The following is a 25757-nucleotide window of genomic DNA, read 5'->3' on the forward strand; positions in this document are numbered from 1 at the left end:
TTAGTTGTGTTGATAACTAGGAGCACTTTCTATATATTAGTATGTTTTTATTTGTTTGTTTTGCTTGTGGGAAAGTTGTCTATAATGAGCATTGGTTCATCATGACTTTCTCATCTCCACATCCTTAGTTGTGTTTATGTGGATGTAACAAAAGTAAAATGTGTAGATGTTAGTAGTTCAAAACATTAATTTTCAATTTCAGCACATCTTTACTTCCATTGTGCTTTTACAATGTAGACTGTGTCAAAGCAGCTTAACATAGAATATTATAGTAAATTGAAACTGGGTCAGTCCAGTTGAAGTTCAGTTTAATTCAGTCCAGTGTGGGTTAATTTTCACTGCTGAAAGTCCAAACACTGAAGAGCAAATCCATCAATGCGCAGCTCCACAAGTCCCAAAAGTCTCAAAATCAAGCAAGCCAGTGGTGAGGAACAAACATTACCAATCGAGGAAAGTAGAAAAAAAACAAACATCGAGAGAAACCAGGCTCAGTTGGGCACAACCATTAATGTAAAACACTATAAATGAATGAAATACTGGTTACAGTAAAGGTTTACTGTTCTTTTTTAATTTCAAACTGTATAACAACAAAATTCTGCCAGTTTTTTTTTTACTGTAAATTTTACAGATTTGTTAATTCAGAGAACAAAAGAACATGGATGACTTTCTGCAAAGAAAAAAATGAGAGGTTCGATATTAATAAACATTTCACATTTAATAAATGCTTTCAGGCGATTTCTGAGCAGAACAAAAGGTTATGAGCATATTCGATCCCAGAGCCAAGGACAGATTTGTCCGGGATTAACATCATGGGTCATAAAGTTCATTAAGACAAACAGATAAAGCAATTACTCGACGTGCACATCCCCACATGCGGAGGTTTTGTTTTGGCCTTTATGACAGAAAACACAAAAACTTGCTGCTCCCTGATTACACAATGAAGCATGACCTCCATCCCTCAAACAGCCCTCTTCGCTACCAAAAAAGAAACCAATACCAAAGAAAAGTGTTTGTGCTATTCATTAGCCAATAGAGAGCTTTTCATACCCTGAACCATTTCAATTCATAACTTACTGAGAAAAAGACACTGTTACCCTTCCACCCCCAGAAAAAGCTTTTAACTGTACAAGTAGAGCCTCTATTCATGGCCAACTTCTGTGGCCAACCTGTTGCTAAGCAACCGCTTAATCAATACCTGGGGCTTGTAAGCGCTAAGCAGACAACTGAGGAAAAAAATATATTCATAAGTGAACAAAAGCACACAACACAATGATTGCAATGCCACACTTAGCCTTGTGCGATTCTCCGTAAGGCTACAATTATTTTCAGCTGCGCTGTAATGCTGCGATCTTCAGCGCAATCATTTATTAAAGATCTGTCTTTCATCTTGCTGAAGTAAAGTAGGACAATGGTCCTTGAAGTCCTCAAGTTTTTCAGCATATGGTGGTTTCAGGGACAAGCAATCTGTTTTTGTTGAAGATGAATTAAAATGACCAACAGCATGACGGAGTGGCGGATAAATACAAGAAAACAATAATTTGTGACACAGTTACAGTTTAAAATAGTGTTTTTCTAATTAAAAATGCTTAAAAATGCCATTTTTAATATTATAGCAAAGCTGAATTAAGTGATACTTCAGAAACCATTCTAATATATTGATTTGATGCTTGAAAACATTATTATTAATGCTGGAAACAGTTACTTTGGTGTTTTTTTTAAGAACTCTTACCTTTATGTATTTGCTTAATGGTTTTCAAAATGTTTATTAATTTTCCAAAAAAAAATGTGTTAGATTTTTTTAATACATTTAAAATGTTATTGTTTATTAAAGTTTTAAACATTCATTCACTCATTTTCTTTGGCTTCATCCTTTATTTATAAGGGGTCGCCATAACGAAATGTACCGCCAACTATTCCAGCATACACTTACTGGCTACTTTATTAGGTACATATGTCCAACTGCTCGTTAACACAAATTTCTAAACAGCTAATCACATGACAGGAACTCAATGCATTTAGGCATGTAGACACGGTCAAGCGGAGCTGCTGCATTTCAGTTCGAGCCATCAGAATGGGGAAGAAAAGTGATTTAAGTGACTTTGAACATGGCATGAGTATTTCAGGAACTGCTGATCTACTGGGATTTTCACGCACAACCATCTTTAGAGTTTACAGAGAATGGTCCAAAAAAGAGAAAATGCCCAGTGAGAAGCAGTTCTGTGGGCACAAATGTCTTGTTGATGCCAGAGGTCAGAGGAGAATGGCCAATCCACTAGAGCACCTTTGGGATGTGGTGGAATGAGAGATTCGCATTATGGATGTGCAGCTGACAAAGCCACAACCCTTGCACAACTCCATGCCCTTCCAGCCACATCCCAGTATTAGGAAACACCCATACACTCTCACATTCACTATTGACAATTTAGTCAATCCAATGTCTGTGGACTGTGCGAACATGGGGAGAACATGCAAGCTCCACATAGAAGCACCAACTGGCCCAGCCTGGACTCGAAGCAGCAACCTTCTTGCTGCGAGGCAACAGTGCTAACCACTAAGCCACAGTGCCGCCAAATTTTGAACAACCAAGTACAATTAACAAAATCTTAAATTTAAAGTAATTTTTGTAATCCAGTTGTTTACATCTCAACTACTGACTTCTAATTGCAGTAACAGAGCAGGCTTTAGTAACACTTATTGGGCTTCATGTTAGTTCACACAATAATTAAAATTATGTTATTAATTACTCACCCTAATGTCGTTCCACACCCTCTAGACCAGGGGTGGGCAAACTTGGTCCTTGAGGGCCGGTGTCCTGCATAGTTTAGCTCCAACTCTAATCAAAAACATGCTACTCAGTGTCTTCAAGGTCACTAGAAATGTATAAGCAGGTGTGTTTGATTAGTTGGAGTTGGAGCTAAACTATGCAGGACCAGGACTGAGTTTGCCCACTCCTGCTCGTTCATTTACTCATCTTCAGAACACAATTTATGCCATTTTAGATTAAATCTAAAAATCTAAATTTAAAAAAAATTAATCTAATAAAAAAATTTAATCTAAGATAAATAGACAGCAATGGTTGTTCAAAAATCCAGAAAAAAAGTATGTACTTTAAATGAAATAATCTTAATCTATAGAGAGCTATACAATACTTTTGCGCACACATAAAACAAAACAAAACCTTTAATCAACAGTTTGAATAATAATTCAAATGAATGCCATATATTCTTTTTTATGGTTTGATTCTTTAAAAAAAACACCTATTTTATCCCTTTTACAAGATGTAAGATACGCCTTTGGTATCTCCAGAATGTGTCTGTAAAGTTTCAGCTCAAATACCCGTCAGATTATTTATTATAGACTCCAGAATCTGCCCATTTTAGTGTCAGAGTGTATTGTAGCTGTTTTTGTAGCCTGTGGCTTTAAATGCAAATGAGCTGCTTCTCCCCACCCACTGTTTGCACGTGTGTATCTGCTTTTCATGCCATACGTCTGATAAACAGCACATATACTTTTATTTTATGCTCTTTATACTTTCCACGTTTGGTCGCACTGTGGAAATACACATGCAGATGCACAGGTGCTTTGTATTAAACAGAGGAACTCATCTGTGGTATACATCAGTGAATGAGCATCCTATACTGACACCGAAGAGAAGAAACTGTGCTTTAAAAAATGTAATGACAAAAAGTCAAGACAACAAATATTTTTATGTTGCTTTAATACGTTAATCAGGTTTCAACTAAATTTAAGTTATTCAAAGCTTAACTTAATATTTTTAGTCAGTTTGACTGATGCAAGTTGAGTAATTGTTTGAGTTAAAGTTGAGTTGGAGTTATTTTTGATTTAGACAAATGTATTCTTGGAACTTGATAATATTCTAATTGAGCCACGAAAAACACACTATGTTATGATGACGTTTTTTGTACCTTTCTTGACTGGATTCGCCTATGGAGGATGAGGGAGTTCTCAGATGTCACTTAAAATATCTTCATTTGTGCTACGAAGATGAACAAAGTTCTCAGGGGGCTTGGAACAATATGAGGGTGATTCATTGTTTAGAGATTACTAACCCTATAAAGAGCACCTATTATGCAACAATCACTTTTATAAGGGGCGTACAGGGCCATGAAACCCACCTGTCTCAGCAGGGTGTTTTTACACCTCTGGTTTTAAAAAAGTCAGCAAAGTGGGTCCAGTGTTTAAGTGTAAGTGTCGAGTGGCAAAAGAGGGAAGGGTTTGCATGAAAAGGGGAGTTTCATTACATGCACGTGCTAATTTTCACAGTGGCAACACAAACACAGATGCAGGGGAGATAGACAGTGATTCGGAGAGCAGCATTTACAGCGGATCTGAGATCTGTTTAGAAGTGAAGGATTTTCAGTCCATAATATTGTAGTGAATATTGTAGTATGTCTCAAAAAACTGAAAGAGAACAGCTGACGATACTAACTAATAGGGGTGTCAAAATTAATTGTTTCTTCGGTGCACCACGATGCAGATGAGGGACAATTCGATTTCGGTTCAGTAATACATCATAACCGGTTATTATTTACTGATGTCATTTATCTCCTATGCGCGATGTCGCAGTAGAATACTATGGCAAAGGAGGTGAGGGCGAGTAAATAAAACACTCCTACTACTTATTATACAAATTATTAGCCCCCCTTTAATTTTTTTTTCTTTTTTAAATATTTCCCAAATGAGGTTTAATAGAGCAATGAACTTTTCACGGTTTGTCTGATAATATTTTTTCATCTGGAGAAAGCCTAATTTGTTTAATTTCAGGTAGAATAAAAGCAGTTTTAATTTTTTAAAAGACATTAAGGTCAAAATTATTAGTCCCTTTAAGCTATATTTTTTTCAATAGTTTATAAAACAAACCATCGTTAAACAATAACTTGCCCAATTACCCTAACCTGCCTAGTTAACCTAATTAACATAGTTAAGCCGTTAAATGTCACTGTAAGCTGTATAGAAGTGTCTTGAAAAATATCTAGTCAAATATTATTTACTGTCATCATGGCAAAGATAAAATAAATCAGTTATTAGAAATAAGTTATGAAAACTATTATGATTAGAAATGTGTTGGAAAAAAAATTCACTCTGTTAAACAGAAATTGGGGGAAAAAATTGCTGTTACACCTTTCATTCTGAGACTTAACCCCCACTTTTTGTCTTTGACCCATAAAAAATAAACTTAATTATGCAAACTGCATTATTACGAAAAAAAAGTTCTACACAAAAAACAAATATAAAAAATGTTTTAAAATGTCCAAACTGTACGGCTGGCTTAACTTTTTGGAACTGTCACTAGATGGAATGATTTCTTCAATTAACCAGCCAAGCAGGCACAGTTATTGGCTAACAGTGATGCATTTAGCCAAATACCATTTATTTCTGTTGACTATTGCTTGCTTACTGTGTATAAATGAGAAATTGGCTACAACTTTTGACTTGTATGTTAATATTTTATAAAACTTTTAAAATTTAATCACTGCTCACTGAGTTTCTTTATTTTGTGGTATACAAAAGAAAATAATCTGAAGAATGTTAGAAACATGTAACCATTAACTTCCATAGTGCACACTCAAAAATAAAGGTACAAATTTAGTCAATGGGGCGGTACCTTTCAAAAAGTACACTTTTATAACATACAGATGAACATTTTGTACATTTAAGATTCACTTTAATACTTTTAAGGTTCACGTTGGTATTTATAAAGTACTAAGAGGTTCACATTTGTACTTTTTAGATATTAATATGTACCTTTAAGCACCTGTAAGGAACAAAAACCCCAGTGGCAGATTTTGTACCTTTATTTCTTAGAAGAAAAGAAAAAAATACTATGGAGCTCTTAAAGGGAACATATTTTACCCCTTTTTCAAGATTTTAGATAAGTGTTTTGTGTCTTCAGAATGTGTCTGTATAGTTTCAGGTCAAAATACCCATCAGATTATGTATTATACCTTTATTTATCTGGGAAATCTGAGCTGTTAGGACAGCTGTTTTTGTTTCTTGTGCCTTTAATGCAAGTGAGCTCTTTCTCCCCGCCCACCATTCCCATGTGCGTTGCAGAGCCATAGCCTTTGCGTAGATAAACAGCACAGTGCCAGACAAGAATAAAGCAGATCTCCCTTACTACAGTAAGAACTTTCCCAACTGTTATTTGATGTAATTGTTGTGGAATTAATTCAAGCCTTTCTGCAACGATGAGTCACACAAAACGTCAATATAAAGTACACATGCGAAAACACACACATTTAGCTTTGCACTGTTTTTGAATGGCAAATGTGACAGAATACAAGTTAATATACACTGCTGTATGGACATCCATTATGTTATTGTCCAAAATAAACCTGATTTATTTTTTGATATGATTATATGCATTACTACGGAGACATATTAATACTCAGCTGTTAATTAATTCAGTGGATGAGGAAACCGCACTCCTACATCATTGTGGTGGGCCTCAAAATGGGAGGGATTTGGATGCCTTTTTAATGTCAGGAAATAAAAAAAACAGACTTGTTGGGTTTATATCACTCCAATATGACTGTGGACACTCTATACACAGTTCTGTCCAATCAGCTGGTTGATTTTCATCATAAGTTCCCTTTAAGGCTGCGAGATTTCAATGTTCCTCAAAATCTTTGTGTTCAACAGGAAAAAGAAAATCAAAGAGGTTTGTGACAAGTGTAGCGTGAGTAAATCACAACAGAATTTTCAGTTTTGTATGAACTATCACTTGAATGCTGATTGGTGCCATGATTCCATCCTGTAGTTGTCAGAAAGTTGAGTTGTAGTATGTAGTACATTGCAGAAAGGTGTGAAGTAACAAATTACAAATGGTCAAATTACTATAACTGACTAGTTTTTCTAAGGAATTATAATAGTGTGTACTTTTACTTTCACATGAGTACTTTTTTAGTGCTGTATCTGTACTTTTACTCCACTATTTTCCTTCAACCTTGCAGTCATTACTTTATTTTTCTCTATGGTGATTGGCTAAAGTAGAATAATCAGTCCTGTAATTCCTGTCCAATCAAATGGCATTATACAGAACAACCTCAAGATACAGAAGTCACAAATCTTTATACACAATGACCTAGAGATTGTTTTTAGGCTGGACGTCACTGATAAGAAGCTGATGGATATCTATCATGTGATGACTGAAATGGCTTTAAACAATAATAAATGCACTACAGAATCTTACGTTTTCATACACGGACAAATTGCATGTAATGTATTAGCCTCTCTCACTCACTACTCATGAGTACTTTTAAAACTTTTTACTTATACGTTGAGTAATATTTACAACAGACACTTTAACTCTACTTACACTACAGTTTTTGGAAAGTAATGGTACTTTTTCTTGAGTGTGATTTTTCAGTACTCTTTCCACCACTGTAGAAAGTATTGTTTACACTCACCTGAACTCTCTGTAAAGACAGCGAGGGTCTGCCCTCCCACCGTCTGCATGGTGAATGGATGTTCTCTAGGGGAGCGAACGGAGGAAATCTTCTCCCCGGAGCAATCAACAACTGTCAGCTCCTCATTCAGATTGAAAGACACCTGAGGAAACAATCCGTCAGAGTCTACACAAACAAAGATACGTCAAACATTTGCTCTCCAGCTCAGAGTCAGATCATAATAATTATGCAAATCTACTGTGACATTTTAATATATGATATGGAGAAAAACACTTTCTTTCAGCAGCGCATGTCTTGACAAAGATGAATACAGGAAGAAATGTCTTGCTTTTTATTCACCAGGAAACAGACTGAAAGGTTTTGACTTCCTCAGTGTGTAGAGTGAATCAATCCCTCCTGAATTTATTAAAAACATGCTACCTGACAAAAAGTCTTGTTGCCCATCCAAGTTTTAGGAACAACAAATAATAACTTGACTTCTAGTTGATCATTTGGTATCAGAAGTGGCTTATATGAAAGGCAAAGGCCTCTAGATTACGCTTACTTTACCAAAATAAAATATGATCATGCCTTGATTTTTAATTATTTAGTTAGGACAGTAAGGTCTGACTTAGCTTAGACAAAAGTCTTGTCACTTAACAGAAAATAAGGTATAGTGAATGTATAGTTATAATAATGTATAATGTAAAATTGCATCCTACCCCAGACATGCTCAGTAATGTTCATGTCTGGTGACTGGGCTGGTCAATCCTGGAGCACCTTGACTTTCTTTGCTTTGAGGAACTTTGATGTGGAAGCGGAAGTATGAGAAGGAGCACTATCCTGCTGAAGAATTTGCCCTCTTCTGTGGTTTGTAATGTAACGGGCAGCACAAATGTCTTGATACCTCAGGCTGTTGATGTCACCATTCACTCTGCAGATCTTTCACATGCCCCATACTGAATGCTACTCCAGTTAATTTTTCCTTTACCAAACTTGACTGATTTCTGTGAGAGTCCTGGGTCCATGCTGTTTCAATAGGTCTTCTGCAGTATTTGTGATGATTGGGATGCAGCTCAACATATGATTTATAGGAAAAGTCTACCTTCTGCCACTTTTCCAAATGTTTTACTAGCAGTCAAGTTATTATTTGTTGTTCTTACAACTGGGATCGACAACAAGACTTTTGTCAGTAGTGTAGCTAGTTCGCTTCCATTTAAATACTAAACAATTTTCACAGGTCGTAAGGAATATCACCTCCACTGATATAGTACATTATTTTCAAATTAAAAAAAAGATTACTGTAAAAAATGCTGGGTTCCACACAATTCCTTTGTGTTGTCCCAACACAAATCAATAATTTAGCTTAGTTGCTTTTGCAAATTTAAGTGGATTGAACATAAAAAAAATTAAGTTGTCCCCCTAAAATTCAAGAAATGTGTTGAACAGTGTTGAAAATCCTTTTTTGAGTGATGGATTATTTAAAATCAGGTAACACTTTATTTTGATGGTCCTTTAGATAGTCTGCTGACCATAAGTTACTTTTCAAGTTCTTATCAGTTTACACTTATATCTTTAAATAGGTGAATCTTTTTTTTTTTGAGCGAGATGCTAATGGTCTAATCCGATTCAATGTATTATGCCAAGCTAAGCTAAAAGTGCTCCAAGACCTTGAGATTGGCTGAATTTTTTCAAAAATGATAAAACTCGATTGTTCAACAGTAGAAAACTTTGTAAAATAAGGTGATTTATTAAAATAAAAAGTGGAGTGTTCCTTTAAATGTGAATTCAACCAATAGTTCATTAAGGTAAAACCGATACACAAACATACATATATATATATATACTTCCTATTTTCCTCTACATTTCAGTTGCTTGAAATCATGCAATAAAATGTCTTGCTACCAAAATGATTTTATCTAATCTTTTTTAAATATTAATCAAAAAATACTTACCATAGTCTTCCCTTGAGCTCTGGAAAAGTAAAACATGCTTGAGCGCAATCCCTTCATGCAAAAAAATTAAAATTAAAATTAAATGTCCATTTCAACTGAGGTATTAAAATAGGCCATACTTCCCAATTTTAAGCTTGCCTACTTCTCCTCGCCCAGATGCTTTTGCCCATTGCTGAGAGAGATATTTGGGAACCTAGTATGAAAAAATGAACAAGACTTTAGTTTTTGACTTGAAAAATAAATCAACTATTAGTAATGAACTACTAACACAACAGTCTGAACATTATTGAAAAACACTTTAAAATTTTTATTTATTTATTTATTGCCACATCAGCAACTTATGGCTATTTCGTGGCAAAATGGATATTCATAAAATATTACATGATAAAAACAAATTCGTATTACACTAAAAAAGTTACTTAGACAAATATATAAAATATAAATAGATAAAACACAAAAATTTATTCAAAGTTAAAAATGATTTTTCAGTTCAATTTTTGATAATTTAAAACTCTTCCTGGTGGTACCTCTTTAAAAATGTCCATCAAAGTACTTTCCTTTTAAAAATCTGCCTAATGGAATTTAAACTTCTACATTCCTACAAAATATGGTTTATGGTAAGAGCAGTCTGGCACTTTAAAAGTTTTAATAATTATTACCTATTTTAACTATAAGTGCTCACAATATAAATATGTTTTTTGTCACAATATACTGCATGAATGAATATCAGCATATGTCTAAAAAAATGCAGGGTTCCACACAATTCCTTCATGTTGTACCAACATAAATCGTCATTTCATAGTTTTTTACAAATTTAAGTGGATTGAACATAAAAGCATGAAGTCGTCTCAAAAATGTGAAATTGTGTTGTTTCAACTCATTTTAAATAAGTAATCTGAACCAGCAAAAAAAAAAAAAAAAAAGAAAATTTGAGTGCCTGAATAACTCCACAATTACAATACAGTATGTTTATATCAGCTGAAGCAGATGAAGCGAGTGTAAACTTGGCACCATGATGATCCGTTTAATGTGAGGTTGCCATGGCATTGCTGTGCAGTTGCTAAGTTGGTTTATAGAGTGTTTCTATGGTTGTCAGGGATACAACTGGATTTCAACTTGGGTTCATCCTTCGCTGTTAATCTGATCTATACACATCTATACAAATCTTAATCTATACACATACATACACACACACACAGCCGTTTTTTTAAGTAAATGATTCTGTTCATCAAGTTGGCATTTATTAAATGTAAAAAAAATTGTTAAATATTTATTCAAATTTTAAATAACTGCTTACCTATTGTATGTAGTTTCAAATTGAATTATTATTCCAGTCATGATTGTTCTTATTATTATTATCATTAATACCAACAACAACAACAATAATAACAATAATAATAATAATAATAATAATAAGAAGGAATAATAATAATTAATATTGAGTGATTTCTGAAGGATCATGTGACTCTGAAGACTGGAGTAATAAAGCTGAAAATTTATCTTTAAATCACTGGAATAAATTATTAAATTAAATTATAGACTGCTTTTGAACAGTTATTTTATAGTGCAATAACATTTCACTATTTTACAATTTAAACTTTATTTTTGATCAAATAAATGTAGCTTTGGTGAAAAGGAGAAGCTTATTTTCAAACCCTACTGACCACTGACTGGTAGTGTGTGTGTGTGTGATATATAGCAGTGTTTCCCAACCCTGTTCCTGAAGGCACACCAACAGTACACATTTTCAACCTCTCCCTAATCAAACACACCTGAATCAACTTATCATAACATCAGAGGAGACTCCAACACCTGAAGTTAATGGGTCAGACAAGGGAGACATGCAAAATATGTACTGTTGGTGTGCCTCCAGGAATAGGGTTGGGAAACACTGATATATAGTATACATCCAGTTGAAGTCAGAATTATTAGCCCCCCCTGAATTATTAGATCCCCTATTTTTTTTTTTCCCAAAAAAGATTTTTTTTTTCAACACATTTCTAAACATGAGTTTTAATAACTAATTTCTAACAACTGATTAATTTTATCTTTGCCATGATGACAGTAATTAATATTTTTCAAGACACTTCTTTACAGCTTAAAGTGACATTTTAAGGCTTAATTAAGTTAATTAGGTTAACTAGGCAGGTTAGGGTAATTAGGAAAGTTATTGTATAATGATGGTTTGCTCTGTAGACTATTGAAAAAAAATATAGCTTAAAGCTTAAAAACTGTATGTACATATACATATATATATATATATATATATATATATATATATATATATATATATATATATATATATATATATATATATATATATATATATATATATATATATATATATATATATATATATATATATAGCTAAGTGAAGAACAGACTAATGTGTGGTGACATTTACAATTTATTCATTTGGCAGACACTTTTATACAAAGCAAGTTATAAAGAAAATTTAATAGTAATCAAAACAAACTGAACAAAAATATGCAAATCATATATATATTTGTATGCAGCATAAAATATATTTAATAAATGTATATTTATATTTAAGATTATAAGGCTGGCCTGCATGAAATGCCATCAGTCTACAGATATTTCCCAGTATTTCTCTGTTTTAATCAGATCACAATAATTAATCCCGAAAAAGCCAAAGCAAACACTAGCAGATCGCAATGGTATAATTACAGCACTACGAAATACACTTACCAGTTTTATAATGATTTGATCAGCTGTAGTTAACATATGAAAAGAAAATATGCAGCAACTGTATGACGCTATCATGTCAAGATGGACCAAAATCATTATATAGTAAAACTATGACAATTTCTAGTTAATCAAAAACTGTAGAGTTACAGCATGAAGGTAAGTTAACTTATCCGTTTTTTCAAATTTAACTGGATTGAACATAAAACAATCGGGTTGTCGCAAAGAAATCCCTCAAGATTTGTGTGTCAGCTTATTTTAAATAAGTAGTTACAGTGAATGTCATGTTTTGAGTGTAAATAAATAATAATAATAATAATAATAATAATAATAATACAAATAATAATAATTAAATTTCTAACAACTGAAAAAAAATATATATACAAAAATTTATTTTCATATTTTGATTGTTATATTGGCTGTGGATGTTGATCACATCACAAACGCCTGAAGATGACTTATTTTAAACATTTTCACATTAATCTGGCCTATGATACTGAAAATTCAAACTATTTATACACTCAAATTATTATGAATATGAAATTTGTGCAAATTAGAAGTTTATAAGTCTAATAAATATATACATGCATATATGTAAAGACAGAGAGAGTTTGAATGCTATGTCAGATTTCACACGATGGAAGCAATCAAAATCAACAAAAGAGAAAAAAAATGGAAGTAGAAGCAATCAAATCAACAATAGAGCAATATGTAAATGCTATGACGAGTCTCAGTTTATCTAGTGCATTACAGGGAACAATGGTTACTAGAGAACAGAATAAAAGAATATATATTTATGTATTTTTAATCAGGTTTGTTATGATGTTAGTTCATTTCCAAAACCATATATTTGCTATAACAATGAAAATCTTATGATAAATATTTATAAACAATACAATCATTAAGTGAATCTTGTGTAGCAGAATTCAATAGATGTCAAATTATTATATTTAAAATTATTACATATCTTAACACATTTTTATTAATGTGACGGGCAAAAACACAGTAACACAAATGAATCACCAGTGAGAAATGGTCTTCAGTGGTGTTGTTACCCAGAAAAAAAAAAAATAACACCAGTGACAGTAACACATGACAATGTTCATGAAAAATGCATTTTACAAAATGTCTGCTGAAAGGTATATAACCACTTGTTCACAATCATGGTATAGTCACTGAATAAGTAATCCATTTGCATTGAAAGTTTTTTTTTTTTTTTACTGTTTCCTAATAATAAAGGAGTTCATCAGTTCAAAAAACAAACAAAAAAAACAATAGGTTAACTTAATTCCTTTATGTTGTCCAAACACAAATCGATTGTGTGAAACCTAGTTTATTTTATTTATTTACTTGTTTTATTTATTGCTAATTTTCTTTGTTTTATGTAATTTACATAATATATTTGATTGTTATTATACATTGTTGTATTTTGAATGACAGAATTATTATTTTTCTTAAATAAAACACAATTAACTACTGCTACTTTGATGACTCAAAAGAGCGTAATTGTTCAAATAACATATTGTTTTAGTTTCAAATTAATAGATGTACACATAAACACTTTTTCAAGTGCAATATTCCTGTCTATGCACATTTTAATTGAGATTTCAGTAGTAGAATGTCCCAGCTGACATCAATTTACACCGTTTTAGGAATATTACAGATTTCCAAACAACTTTTAACTAATAGCAAAAGGGATTAAACCAAATTATAACTTAGTTTTGTTACTCTGTTCCACCCTCTATCATTTAAGTCAGAGTTTTGTGCCCAAACAGAGTTTTCTAAATGTTCTTTCTGACAGATAATCACCAACCTTCACCAGCCAGACTCCCGTGTTTTGTTTGGCTCTGGTTAAATCGACGTCGTATCCTTTTTCTGACATGACTAAGTACTTATCGTTATGGACTGAAATGGTTTTACTGAACTACAGTAATTATACCTTGGATTTTTTAAAGGCAAATTGCACTGAACGTGAACGTTAGCTTGCCTGATAGCCGAGAGCGTATATATTTACGTACCGCCATCTTGTGGCAATGAGAAGAAATCAAATTCACTATTGATTCACTATTAGCTATTAAAAACTCTTTCAGATGGATAATATTTGAAGTGAATTTGATTAAAACACGATTATTGCTACTTTGATTAATCAAAAAAGCATATTTTTTCAGATGACATATTGTTTTATTTTCAAATTAAAATATAATGTAAATGTCAAATTAAGATGTAAATAAAGAGTTTTTTAAGTGCAATTCCTGTCTGGGAAGAGAGCAACTGATAGTTGTAGAATGTCCCAGCTGACATTAATTTACACAGTTTTGTTAGGCCTAAAGATTTCCAAACAACGATTATTTGGCTAATATATAGTGTATTTCACTATAGAAAACGCTATTTAGCTCTAACTAAGTGTAATTTATAGTGAAATTAAATGAACTCTATATTGTATCTTACTTCTCAATAGCCTACACAAGGACGCAAATGTGATATACACTAAAAAAAAAAGTTTTGTGTAAAATTGTTGCAAACATTTATGGGCTCAATTTAAACAAATAAATTACATTTAGTAATGTTCAACTTGATTTGTTTGTTTAAATTCAGCCCAGATTTGCAACCACTATCCTCAAAGCTATTTAGTAAATCCAATGAATGATTTTTTCAGTGATGCCTTCCTCAACAACCTATACCAGCATCACATATATACATGTGATATTCATTCACATTGTAAATAAAAACCCTGGTCTATAAGCAGTAGAATTCTTCTAAACTCAATGAACTTTCCAATAAGCTGTTTTGAAATGTCCCGAAGCCGCCACTAGATAAAGGTGTTTGACTCTTCTGTTTAAAGCCTGTTTCTAAAGGGCAAGAAAGTGTATTATTTAGTCTCAAAATACTTTATTGTTTAAAAATTTTCTAGTGAAATGCAGGCCAGCTAGCGAAGTGCTATGTGGGTAAACCTCACTCCTCTGACTTCTAAAGGTGCTCTAGTGACAGACGTTAGAGGCCATGGTCTTTAGCCTTCTTGTAAGAGCAAGCGACTCCCATGCAAAGAATCCTCAAACTTTTAACACGGTTGACTCTGATTTTATTATACATCTTGTACTGTCAATGAATTCTACCACCTGTATACTCGATCCATTTCCTACGATGGTCTTGAAGCACTCTGTGTCTGTTTTTGAGCCCCACATCACTGCCATTGTTAATGCCTCCCTCAGTAGTGGGTTTGTTTCACCTGTTCTGAAGATGGCTGCTGTAACTCCAGTTCTCAAAAAACCTGGCAGTGACATTTCGCTGATGTCTAATTATCGGCCGATCTCAAATCTACCATTCTTGGCTAAAGTGGTTGAGCGTGTGGTGGTGTGCCAACTACAAAACCATCTCCAAACAAACAGTTTATTTGAGAAATTTCAGTCTGGGTTTAGATCGGGTCACAGTACTGAAACTGCCTTAGTTAGAGTTGTCAGTGACCTTCTTTTAACTGCGGACTCTGGGGCATGTGGCATCTTAGTTCTCTTAGATCTGACAGCAGCTTTTGATACTATCTGTCACAAGATATTGCTGGACAGGCTTAATAAGTGGATTGGTATCTGGTACGGTGTTTAACTGGTTTGTATCTTATCTCACTAACCGCTCTCAGTTTGTCAGTTTGGGTGGTCATAGATCTCAGACTGTCTCACTGCACCAGGGTGTCCCCCTGTCCTTGGCCCACTCCTATTCAGTATCTACACGTTGCCTCTTGGACAGATCATGCATAAATTTGGCCTGGGGTATCACTGCTATGCTGATGACACACAGATTTACATCAGTGCTCACCCTGATCTCACCTTAGCCACGTGAGTTTTATCTGCCTGTTAACTGGAAGTTAAAGCCTGGATGAATCAAAATTTCCTCAAATTAAACAGTTCTAAAACAGAGGTTTGACTAATTGGCACTCCTACCAATGTTAACCAGTGTAATGATTTTAAACTCTCTGTTGGTGATCTTCAAGTGTCTCCCTCTACCCAGGTGCTTAACCTTGGGGTGCTTTTTGATGCACAGCTTAGTTTTAACTCACACTTCCAACACATGACTAAAATAGCCTTCTTTCACCTACGTAACATTGCGCGGATTAGACCTTTTTATCACGGCCTGATGCGGAAAGGCTTATCCATGCCTTTATCACATCATGTCTTGACTTCTGTAACTCACTCTTCGGGGGCCTACCAGCAAGCTCTCTGAGACGTTTACAGTACATTCAAAATTCTGCTGCACAGGTTTTAACACATACTTCCTTGTGCCACCATATCACTTGTGTACTTCAGCAACTTCACTGGCTTCCTGTTAAATCATGTATTGATTTTAAGACTCTGATTTTAACATACAAAGCAGTGCATGGCCTAGCACCTGATTACATTTGTGACCTGGTAACTCTGGTTACTCCCACCCACAGTCTTCATTCTTCATCTGCAATCTTGCTGTATCAGCCACGCTGTAAACTGAAGACTATGGGTGGTCGTGCTTTTTCGTACAGTGCGCCTAAGTTATGGAATGGCCTATCCACCAGAATCAGGAATGCTGTTTCTCTGGAATGATTTAAGAAACTCCTTAAGACTCACCTTTTTACCATTGCTTTTAACTTAGATTGATTATTTTTGTTAATTTTATCATCCAATTGTATTAATAGTTCATATTTTATTGTGGTCTTTTTATTTTTTGACTGTTTTTATTGTTCTGCTTTGTTTGCCTTGTATCTCTGTTAGCTCTTTGGGACTGAGAAAAGCGCATTATAAATAAAATGTATTATTATTATTATTAATCCCAGCTCAGACCAGGTTGGGTGTAGTAGGACCGATGAGTTGCATGTGGGGGCTCGTCTGGGATGGGAGTGAGGTTTAGGGGGTGAGTGTAACGGAGGCCAGCTAGTGAAGTAAAGGTTTATTTATATAGCAACTCTCACAGACACTAAGTCACGAAGTGCTTTACATATTAAACATATAAACATATTAAAAACAAGTTAAAAATCCAAGTACCGAAACACTATACTGTTAATTAAAAGCTGGACCAAAAAGGTGTGTGTTTAAATGCTTTTAAAAAGTTCAACTGATCCCAGAGTTCTTAGTGCTACAGGGAGAGAGTTCCAGAGCCCTGGGGCCACAACTCAGAAGGCATGGTCACCTTTACTCTTAAGACAATTCTGGAACTGGCTAAAAGGTCTTTGCCTGAAGACCTCAGAAACCGGCTACATGAGTGACTACGTAAAAGATCTTGAATATTGCATAAGTGTTATGCAGGTAAACCTCATTCCTGTGATCTCTAAAGGTGCTCTAGTGACAGTCCTTAGAAGTCATAGTCTTTAGCCTCCTTGTTAGAGCAAGCAACTTCCATGCTATGAATCGCCAGTTCGATCCCAGCTCAGACTGGGTTGGGTGCAGTAGGACTGGTGGGTTAGACATGGGGGCTCGTCCGGAATGAGAAAGAGGTTTAGGGGGGTGAGTGTAACGGAGGCCAGCTAGCGAAGTGCTATGCAGGTAAACCTCATTCCTGTGACCTCTAAAGGTGCTCTAGCGACAGACAATAGAGGCCATGTTCTTTAGCTTCCTTGTTAGAGCAAGCAACTCCCATACAAAGAATAGCCGGTTTGATCTCAGCTCAGACCCGATTGGGTGCAGCAGGACCAGTGGGTTACACTAGTTTTAAAATACGATAAAATACTTTGTAAGGAGTCTATATGATGATCATAATAATGCGGCCTCTGATTGCTGCTTTCTTGCTTTCTCAGTAGTTTGCATCAGTGGTGGAGGTAAAAAATTACAACTACTTACGTTATTGTAATTAATTACATTTTTGGGGTATTTGTACTTTCATAAGTACAATTTTAAGTCTGTAATTTTACTTGTACTTGAGTACAAATTAAGCTGAGTAATTTACTTTGTTATTTTTAAAATTACAATTCGTTACAGAGTACTGTAATTTAATTCCTATTTCAACCACTGACCAGCATTTCAGTAGCCAATAAAAAAATCTCATCTTAACGGACCAATGAAAAACCAAAAAACAAGTTCAGGCTACTGCAGATATACGTGAGCTGACTGTCATCATACAAAGTTATCAATTGACATATAGAGAGTCAAGACAGCAATAATGAATATGAAGAACGCAGAAATGACAAAGAAATAGCAGAGAATGAATACCCATGGCCACACCCGAAGGAGCTGTTCACCTACAGGTACATAGGGAAGAAAGGGGACAGCTGTGGTGATGCAGTGTGAGTAGCTATGTTATCATCTAAAAATGCAAATTAAATGTATGCCCAAAACTGGAATATCGCATAAAAGACATGCGAATAAAGCAGCGTTTCCGTACAACAAGTCAAAGAGAACAAAATCGCTACTTCTTGATTAACTGGCGACGAATATCAAAAGTAAAAATGGAATTTGTTGCTGTAGAAGAAGCTGTGTCAATATATTATCTTCATTTAATAAATGACTTGTACCTCAGAAGGCAATCCTGACACGCAGTGAACGCGCGGTGGCGTTTAAAGGTGCGAGACATAGAGTGCAGACCAATGACTGTTTAAAATAGATATAAAGCAGACGCTTTTGACAATTCTGGAGGTAATTAATAATATAATAACATTAATACTGAAATGGTTATGGTGTTAAACATCAACCGTTTTTTATCTGCATATCATCCAGCCCTCTACTGTGCCATCCAGTTTACACAGGGTTTCCACGGGGTCTTAAAAAGTCTAAAATTTAAAAATCGAAATTTTAAGCCTTAAAAAGTCTTAAATTCGCTGTTCTAGGTCTTAAATATTTTACCACAGGTCTTATTTTTCCGATGTCCATGTAACGCTACATCTAATGCTAGTTTAAAATATTTTTTGTTGTTGTTGCTTGGTTTACATGCAATAGCCAATCAGCTTTCTGTTACTGAACTCAGTGTGTGTGGCGAATGTGATGTTATGGCTGTGTTTGCGGCGGTTCGCTTTGGGTGCTCGCAACATGATTTCGTCTGGCGGTGTACACATATTTCGGGTGAACAATTTGTGCCGCACCGCATTTGATTTGAGTTGAATATGAATCATTTTGAAGAGATTTTGTCTGAAACAGGTACGACTGTGCAGACATCTTAACGATCCGTCCATGCGTGATCATCATAGAGATAACGAGATGACCAATAATTCTTGGCTAGAATTTGCAACAGCCATGGAAAGTGTTTTGTTAAAAAGTTTGAAAAAACCTGAAAAAAAGATGCCATGGCAAAAGTGGAGACCCATGTGGTTTTAAGATTACAGAATATATTTTTCCACCATTTATAGGTTTTACACTGATGTATAATTTTGAAGTTAAAACAATGTAATAGTTACAATCTAAAATTAAGTAACAAATTATGTCTTTGATAACTGGAAAAGAATATTTGAACCTATCGGTTTACAATATACTGATGCCAATTTCTAGGGATTATTGGTGATAATGGTCAGGATTATTGGACAATTATAGCCTTTTCAGCTTATTTGTAGAAGACAGAAACTAGCCAGACTGTAATGTGTTAATTGTTGAGTGGACAAAATAAAATAAAAAAAATTGCAATTATTTGAAATTGGCAATCATTTACACTCATACACTACGGACAATTTAGCTTATCTAATTCACCTTAAGCGCATATTTTTGGACTTGTGTGGGAAACTGGAGCACCCGGAGGAAACCCACGCGAACATGGGGAGAACATGCAAATTCCACACAGAAACGCCAACTGATCCAGCCGAGGCTCGAACCGGTGACCTTCTTGCTGTGAGGCTGCACTGCACCACCCCGTTGTCCAACTTTGTAATCATTAAAATAAATTATAAAAATAATAAAAAATATAGCTGCAAGCAGCCATTAAGGGGCCAAGCATTTTACAACCAGAATGAGCAAAGCATTCCAGAGCCAGAATGAGCAAAGCATTCCAGAGGCCAAAACCTGTGGCAGAGTTACAAATTTGATGTGTTGTCGTCAGTGTTAGGTGACAATGAAGAACCTAACGTTGGGTGTCAATATGTTTAACATTGCAGAAAGACATTGACATTGTGCTAACACATTTGTTGATGCCGTAAACAACAACTGTTTCGGTAATCAATATGATTTCCATAACTTTTGATCAGCATGATCTAAAAATGATCGGATTCAAATTTGGTGAAAATTGAATCAACGGTCGAGGAGGAGTTTGCAAAAGAACGTTTTTGAACAAAATCAATATGGTGGACAGAAAGTTTGCCATAATATAGCATGTTTGGTATTAATGTTCTCGGCATGACCCAAGGAATAATTCAATATCAATTTTACCACATTAAACCTATGCAATACACAATTTTTTTGCCATTTTGGAAGATTCATTATTGATGGTTAGTTAAGGGTTTATAATGTGCGACCACTAGGTGGCACTGTTACCAAATTTATGTGTGGTGGTTATTGTGAGGCGCCAATGACACACCATTCACCGTTCAGTGTCAATATGTTTAAACATTGCAGAACTACAGCCTCGGGCGATCTTTAACATCGTGCCAGCACATTTGTCAGTGGCGTAAACGAAAACCGTGTCGGCTTTTTGCCAGCATGGCCAGAAGAACATTGGAGTCAAATTTGGTGAAAATCGGAAAAACGGTCTAGGAGGAGTTCGAAAAAATAGGTTGCACAAGGTGGCGCTGCTCCAGAAATTTTTGAGTACCTTCAGGGCATGTACTGTCGAAGATGCATACTATGTTTTGTAATGATACGTGAATATGTTTGTGAAATATAGCATTTTTGACTAAAATCTAAATGGGCAATGCCCAAAATGGCTGACCTGGGAAAATCGGACAATATTCGACTCGACATTCTCTGTCGGATGTGAAGAGATCAGTTTTATGAGTTTTGGACAAAGGGCTGAGAAGATAAAAGCAAAAAAAGCTATTTTTTTAATCTCCGGACCACTAGGGGGCAGTGCTCCTAAACACTTCAGATGTACTCACACGAAGTTTGGTGTGAATACATCAATGCGTTATGGAGTTTTTGCTTCAAGTCGATTTTTGCAAGCTCTACGTTAGATTTATTCGCAAGTTAAACAAAAACTGGTTGATCGAATCAACTTGAATTCCAAGAATTCCAAAGAATTTTGACTGTAGCCCATTCGATTAAAAAGTTATAACGATAAACATAAGTGAAAATTTGGACAAGGGGTGGCGCTAGAGAGTTTGAGTCAGAAACTTCAGATTTGCTGTGGTTCATGTTGACACTGCCTTCTATCATTGTGCCAAATTATACAACTTTCCCACGTACGGTTATATGGGCTGCCATTCAAATCCAGCGGAAGAAGAAGAAGCGGAAGAAGAAGAAGAATAGGAACGCTAATGGCTTCGCTGCTTGGCTCCTATTAGTTAGTTTTGAACAATATTAATGATATGACCTAGTTCCGGAAACGTCCTAGTTCTCTGTTCATCCGTTTAACTTTACAGTGGAATTCTTTTGACTGTCCCCTGTCGTTGAACGCATCAAGTATAAAAGCCTCGTGAGGTGCACGCGCAGTCAGTGGAGGTGAAAGTATAAATCAGCTTTGTTTTTTTGTTTTTTTTCCTGTTGTTCAATGGTGCATCTAATCTGTCTTTAGCACTGTTCAATTTAAATAATGTTATTTTATCACACATTTTGTGATTTTGCATTTTCTCTTGTGTGTTTTTGATACTGTGAAATAGGTCTTAAATTTAATACTTAATACTCTTAAAACAGTCTTTAAAAGTCTTAAATTTGACATTATGATATCTGCAGAAATTATGTTACAAGATTTCAGTCTCTAATCTGAAAAAACTGATTATGGTAAGAAGACACATAACTTTAGTTGTGTGATGTTTAATTTATTTATTAATATGTTTAGGCACTAGGCAGTGTTGTTATGTGGTTTCTGACGGTTCGTTCGTGCGATTAGGTAATTAGAAGAGTTTCTCCATAATTTGCAAGTGTTTTTTCTAATTAAATCGTCTATTGATCATACAGATAAGAAAGGCATTATTTGAAATTATAAAGAGTCTATTTTCATTTGTGTATATTTCTGTTGTCTTTATACTCACAATAGCAAAACATTGTTTTTGTAAAATAATCGCGGCGCGCTATTGATACGATAATCATTACAAGAACATGTAAATCCATCATTGTAATACACACTGTATTAATTCATTAATTCCTAATTTGCTTATTTGTTCTTATTTCATTGCTTACTGTGTACCTGTTTTAATATCTTAAATGTATTATTAATGTGTTATTATTATTAATATATTAGTGAGGCATAATGTTTTTTCCTTGTAAGTTTTATGTAATAAATGGAAAATATATATAGGGTGATTAATCTATAATTTAATTTGTATAATTCCTCTGTGATTTTTCCCCCCGAGGAAACATCCATCATAATAGCCGAAACTGAACAAAAGGTTCAGAAGTTAAACTATTATGATATATGTTAGTATGTGAGGTCCGTGTAGTAAGTACCTTGCCCAGCTGTTTGTTAGCCCTTGGCACTAGGATAAGTTAATACTGTTTTTAAAGTTACAAAAGTGTTTTTATAAAACACATAATGGTAAGAAGACTTACAACTTAATTTATTTTACATTTTATTTATTTTATTTGTAAATATATGTTTAGGGGTGGGCGACATGGTGGCGCAGTGGGTATCGCTATCGCCTCACAGCAAGAAAGTTAGTTCAAGCCCCAGCTGAGTCGTTTGGCATTTCTGTGGGAGTTTGCATGTTCTCCCCATGTTGGCATGGGTTTTTCTCTGCGTGCTCCGATTTTGATTCGGATATAAACCACACCTGACAGTTCAGTTAATGCTGTTTACACGGTTTCAAAAGTGTTTATAGTATCGTTAAATGTGTTATGTAAAATGTGTTTTATTGCCTGGATCTTGTCTGATTCAGCAGTTATGAATAAATCCACCAATGCCACCAGCTAAAAAAGTAATTTGTACTCTGAGTAGTTTAATAAAGAGTAATTTGTACTTTTACTTAAGTACTTTTTAACGCCAGTACTTTTAGTTGTAATTGAGTTTAATTTCAGCAATGTAACAGTACTTGTAATTGAGTAAAATTTTTAGTACTCTTTCCACCATTGGTTTGCATATATGCTAAAGATCAGAACAGAAAATTGATTTATATTAAAGATAGTGTTTGGAGTACGCCAACCTGATTTCACCAAGTAGAACATGTTCCTGCTATGCTAGAACAACATTCCAATCAGCCAATCAGATTTAAGAGATACATTTACAGTGTATGTGATATTTAGGCTTACAATTAGGTTTATGACTTCTACATGATTGTTATCCAACTATTATTTCCCTCTGATTTTGGGAATAATTTATAGTTATGATTGAGTTTAGGGGTAGGAAATAAGGATTAAATTTTTGAACAAAAATGATGTTCCAGGATTAACATAGATGCTAATCCAGGATCGCATCGTAGGCTACTTGGCAAAATCATGATGTGCATTTGGAGTATGGATGGAAATTTGCTCTCAAATTTTGCGTTTCCTTTTTACTATTAAAAAGTAATCCAGTGAGATTTTTTTTTATTATTAGAATATACAAAAGATACACAATTTGAGATGATACAAATACAAAAAAAAAAAAATGTGTGTGTGTGTGTGTGTATGTAAAGGTAACTTGGTAAACAGGTCAGAGTACATACAAAAGGAACAATGACAGTCACTAAATGAAGCAAGTAACATATATAAGGAGTGACAACAATGCTAATGATATAATGATAGTAATAATGACAGTAAACAAGCAAGAAAGGACAACAGAAATAATCATTAACAACAACCACTACAATAATAATAATAATAAAAATTAATCCCAAGTACTACACCAATAACTACTACTACTACAGAGAGTTTCTAATGCTACAACTATTACTACTGCTACTACAGCCACAACCATTACTACTACTACTACAATGTGTACTACTACTGAACCTATTACAACGACTACTACCACTGATTCTACTACTACATCTACAACTGGTACTACTACAGGAATGACTGCTACTACAACTTCTACATCAACAACATCTACTACTTCTGATACTACTACACCGAAAACGACTACTACTACTACTACTACCACTACACATCCACTACTTCTGATACCACTATACCAACGACATCTACTACTACAGATACTACTTCAACTACTACTTCAAAAACCCAAACTACAACTTCAACACTACTACTACTATGACTACTACTACAACTACAGTGAGATTTTTGTTTGCATATGAAGTCGGACTGAAACTAGAGTTAGAGTTCTGCATAATATATATGAAAATATTTAATATTTATTCATATTTAATAATCACGTAGTTAGTTGCTGTAAATTCAGGTGCCATCACTTTTCTTGTTATCAATGAACTGTTTGTCTCTGAGCCAGTGTTTGATGGCCCTTATGGAAGTTAAACAAAATTAGGAAACAGTTATGCGTCATAGGCAAACTAATCTGCTGGTTACTTTTAAAACAAAAAATTGTCTGGAAAAACACATGAATATGTGAATATTTGATCTTATATCTGTTTTATCGCATGATTTGAACAGAGATAAGCTGTTGCTATCAAGCATTGTTTACTTCAGTGTAATGTTGAAAAGATTAAGAGACGAGTTCTATCCTATTGATGGAAGATTTGCAAAGAAATGTCAATTTATTTGTATTTTTAAAACAAAAATACAGTATTTTATTTGGATATGTGGTGTGGCTGCTGTATTTTGTAAGTTAATTTTGATGCAGTCAGAATTAAGGTAATTGGTATTTTATTTTATAAGACATTTTATAGTATTTTTCCCAACCCTGATTATGACTACATTCGTATCACTTAATACTACTTCAATCTCAGAAATATCAAGAAAATATCTCTTGAAAATATTCACATTATAATATCTCTTGAATTTATCACGTGTACAAAGCTTCCACACATAATTAAAGGGTCCATATCAGTCTTTTGAAGGGACTACAAGTTCTAAAGTGTACATATTACAATGCAAAAAGAACAAAATGTGTACATTTTTAAACGTGACAACTTTTGAGAGTGTAAGATAAAATAATTATTTTATATTAGTGCTGTCAAATGGTTAATCACGATTCAAAATAAAAGTTCATATTTAAAAACTACATTTACAAATATAAATATATACGACCTGACAAAAGTCTTGTCGCCAATCCAAGTTTTAGGAATACCAAATAATAACTCGACTTCTAGTTGATCAGTTGGTATTAGAAATTACCTATATGAAAGGCAAAGGCCTCTAGATTATGCTTATTTTACCTAAATAAATCATGATGTAGTAAGATAGCAACAGTAAGGTCTGACCTTGCTGAGACAAAAGTCTTGTCACTTAACAGAAAAAATGTATAGTACAGAACTAAAAGTCATGGTGCAGTGTGAAAAGAATTAATATTGTGTATGACTCCCATGAGCTTGAAGGACTGCATCTATCCATCTTTGCAATGACTCAAATAACTTATTACTAAAGTCATCTGGAATGGCAAAGAAATGCCAGGGCCCTGCCTCCTCCTTCATCGTACCCCAGACATGCTCAATAATGTTCATGTCTGGTGACTGGGCTGGTCAATCGTGGAGCAACTTGACTTTCTTTGCTTTCAGGAACTTTGATGTGGAGGCTAAAGTATGAGAAGGAGTGCTATCCTGCTGAAAGAATTT

The 25757-nt window shown here is 34.4% G+C and overlaps 1 protein-coding gene across 1 annotated transcript in view; it reads right to left on the bottom strand.

The window, feature by feature from the left end:
• Positions 1-13952, bottom strand: part of gtf2f2b (general transcription factor IIF, polypeptide 2b) — a 44223-nt gene extending 30271 nt beyond the window's left edge. The window contains exons 1-4 of the mRNA XM_056465044.1: positions 13884-13952; positions 9484-9557; positions 9365-9383; positions 7431-7572 (exon numbers count right to left, since the gene is read on the bottom strand). Coding sequence (XP_056321019.1) covers positions 7431-7572; positions 9365-9383; positions 9484-9557; positions 13884-13952 — 304 coding nt within the window. The remainder of the gene's footprint in view (positions 1-7430; positions 7573-9364; positions 9384-9483; positions 9558-13883) is intronic.
• Positions 13953-25757: the final 11805 nt, after the last annotated feature.

This window comes from Danio aesculapii, chromosome 9, assembly GCF_903798145.1.
Source record: "Danio aesculapii chromosome 9, fDanAes4.1, whole genome shotgun sequence".
Lineage (NCBI taxonomy): Eukaryota > Metazoa > Chordata > Actinopteri > Cypriniformes > Danionidae > Danio > Danio aesculapii.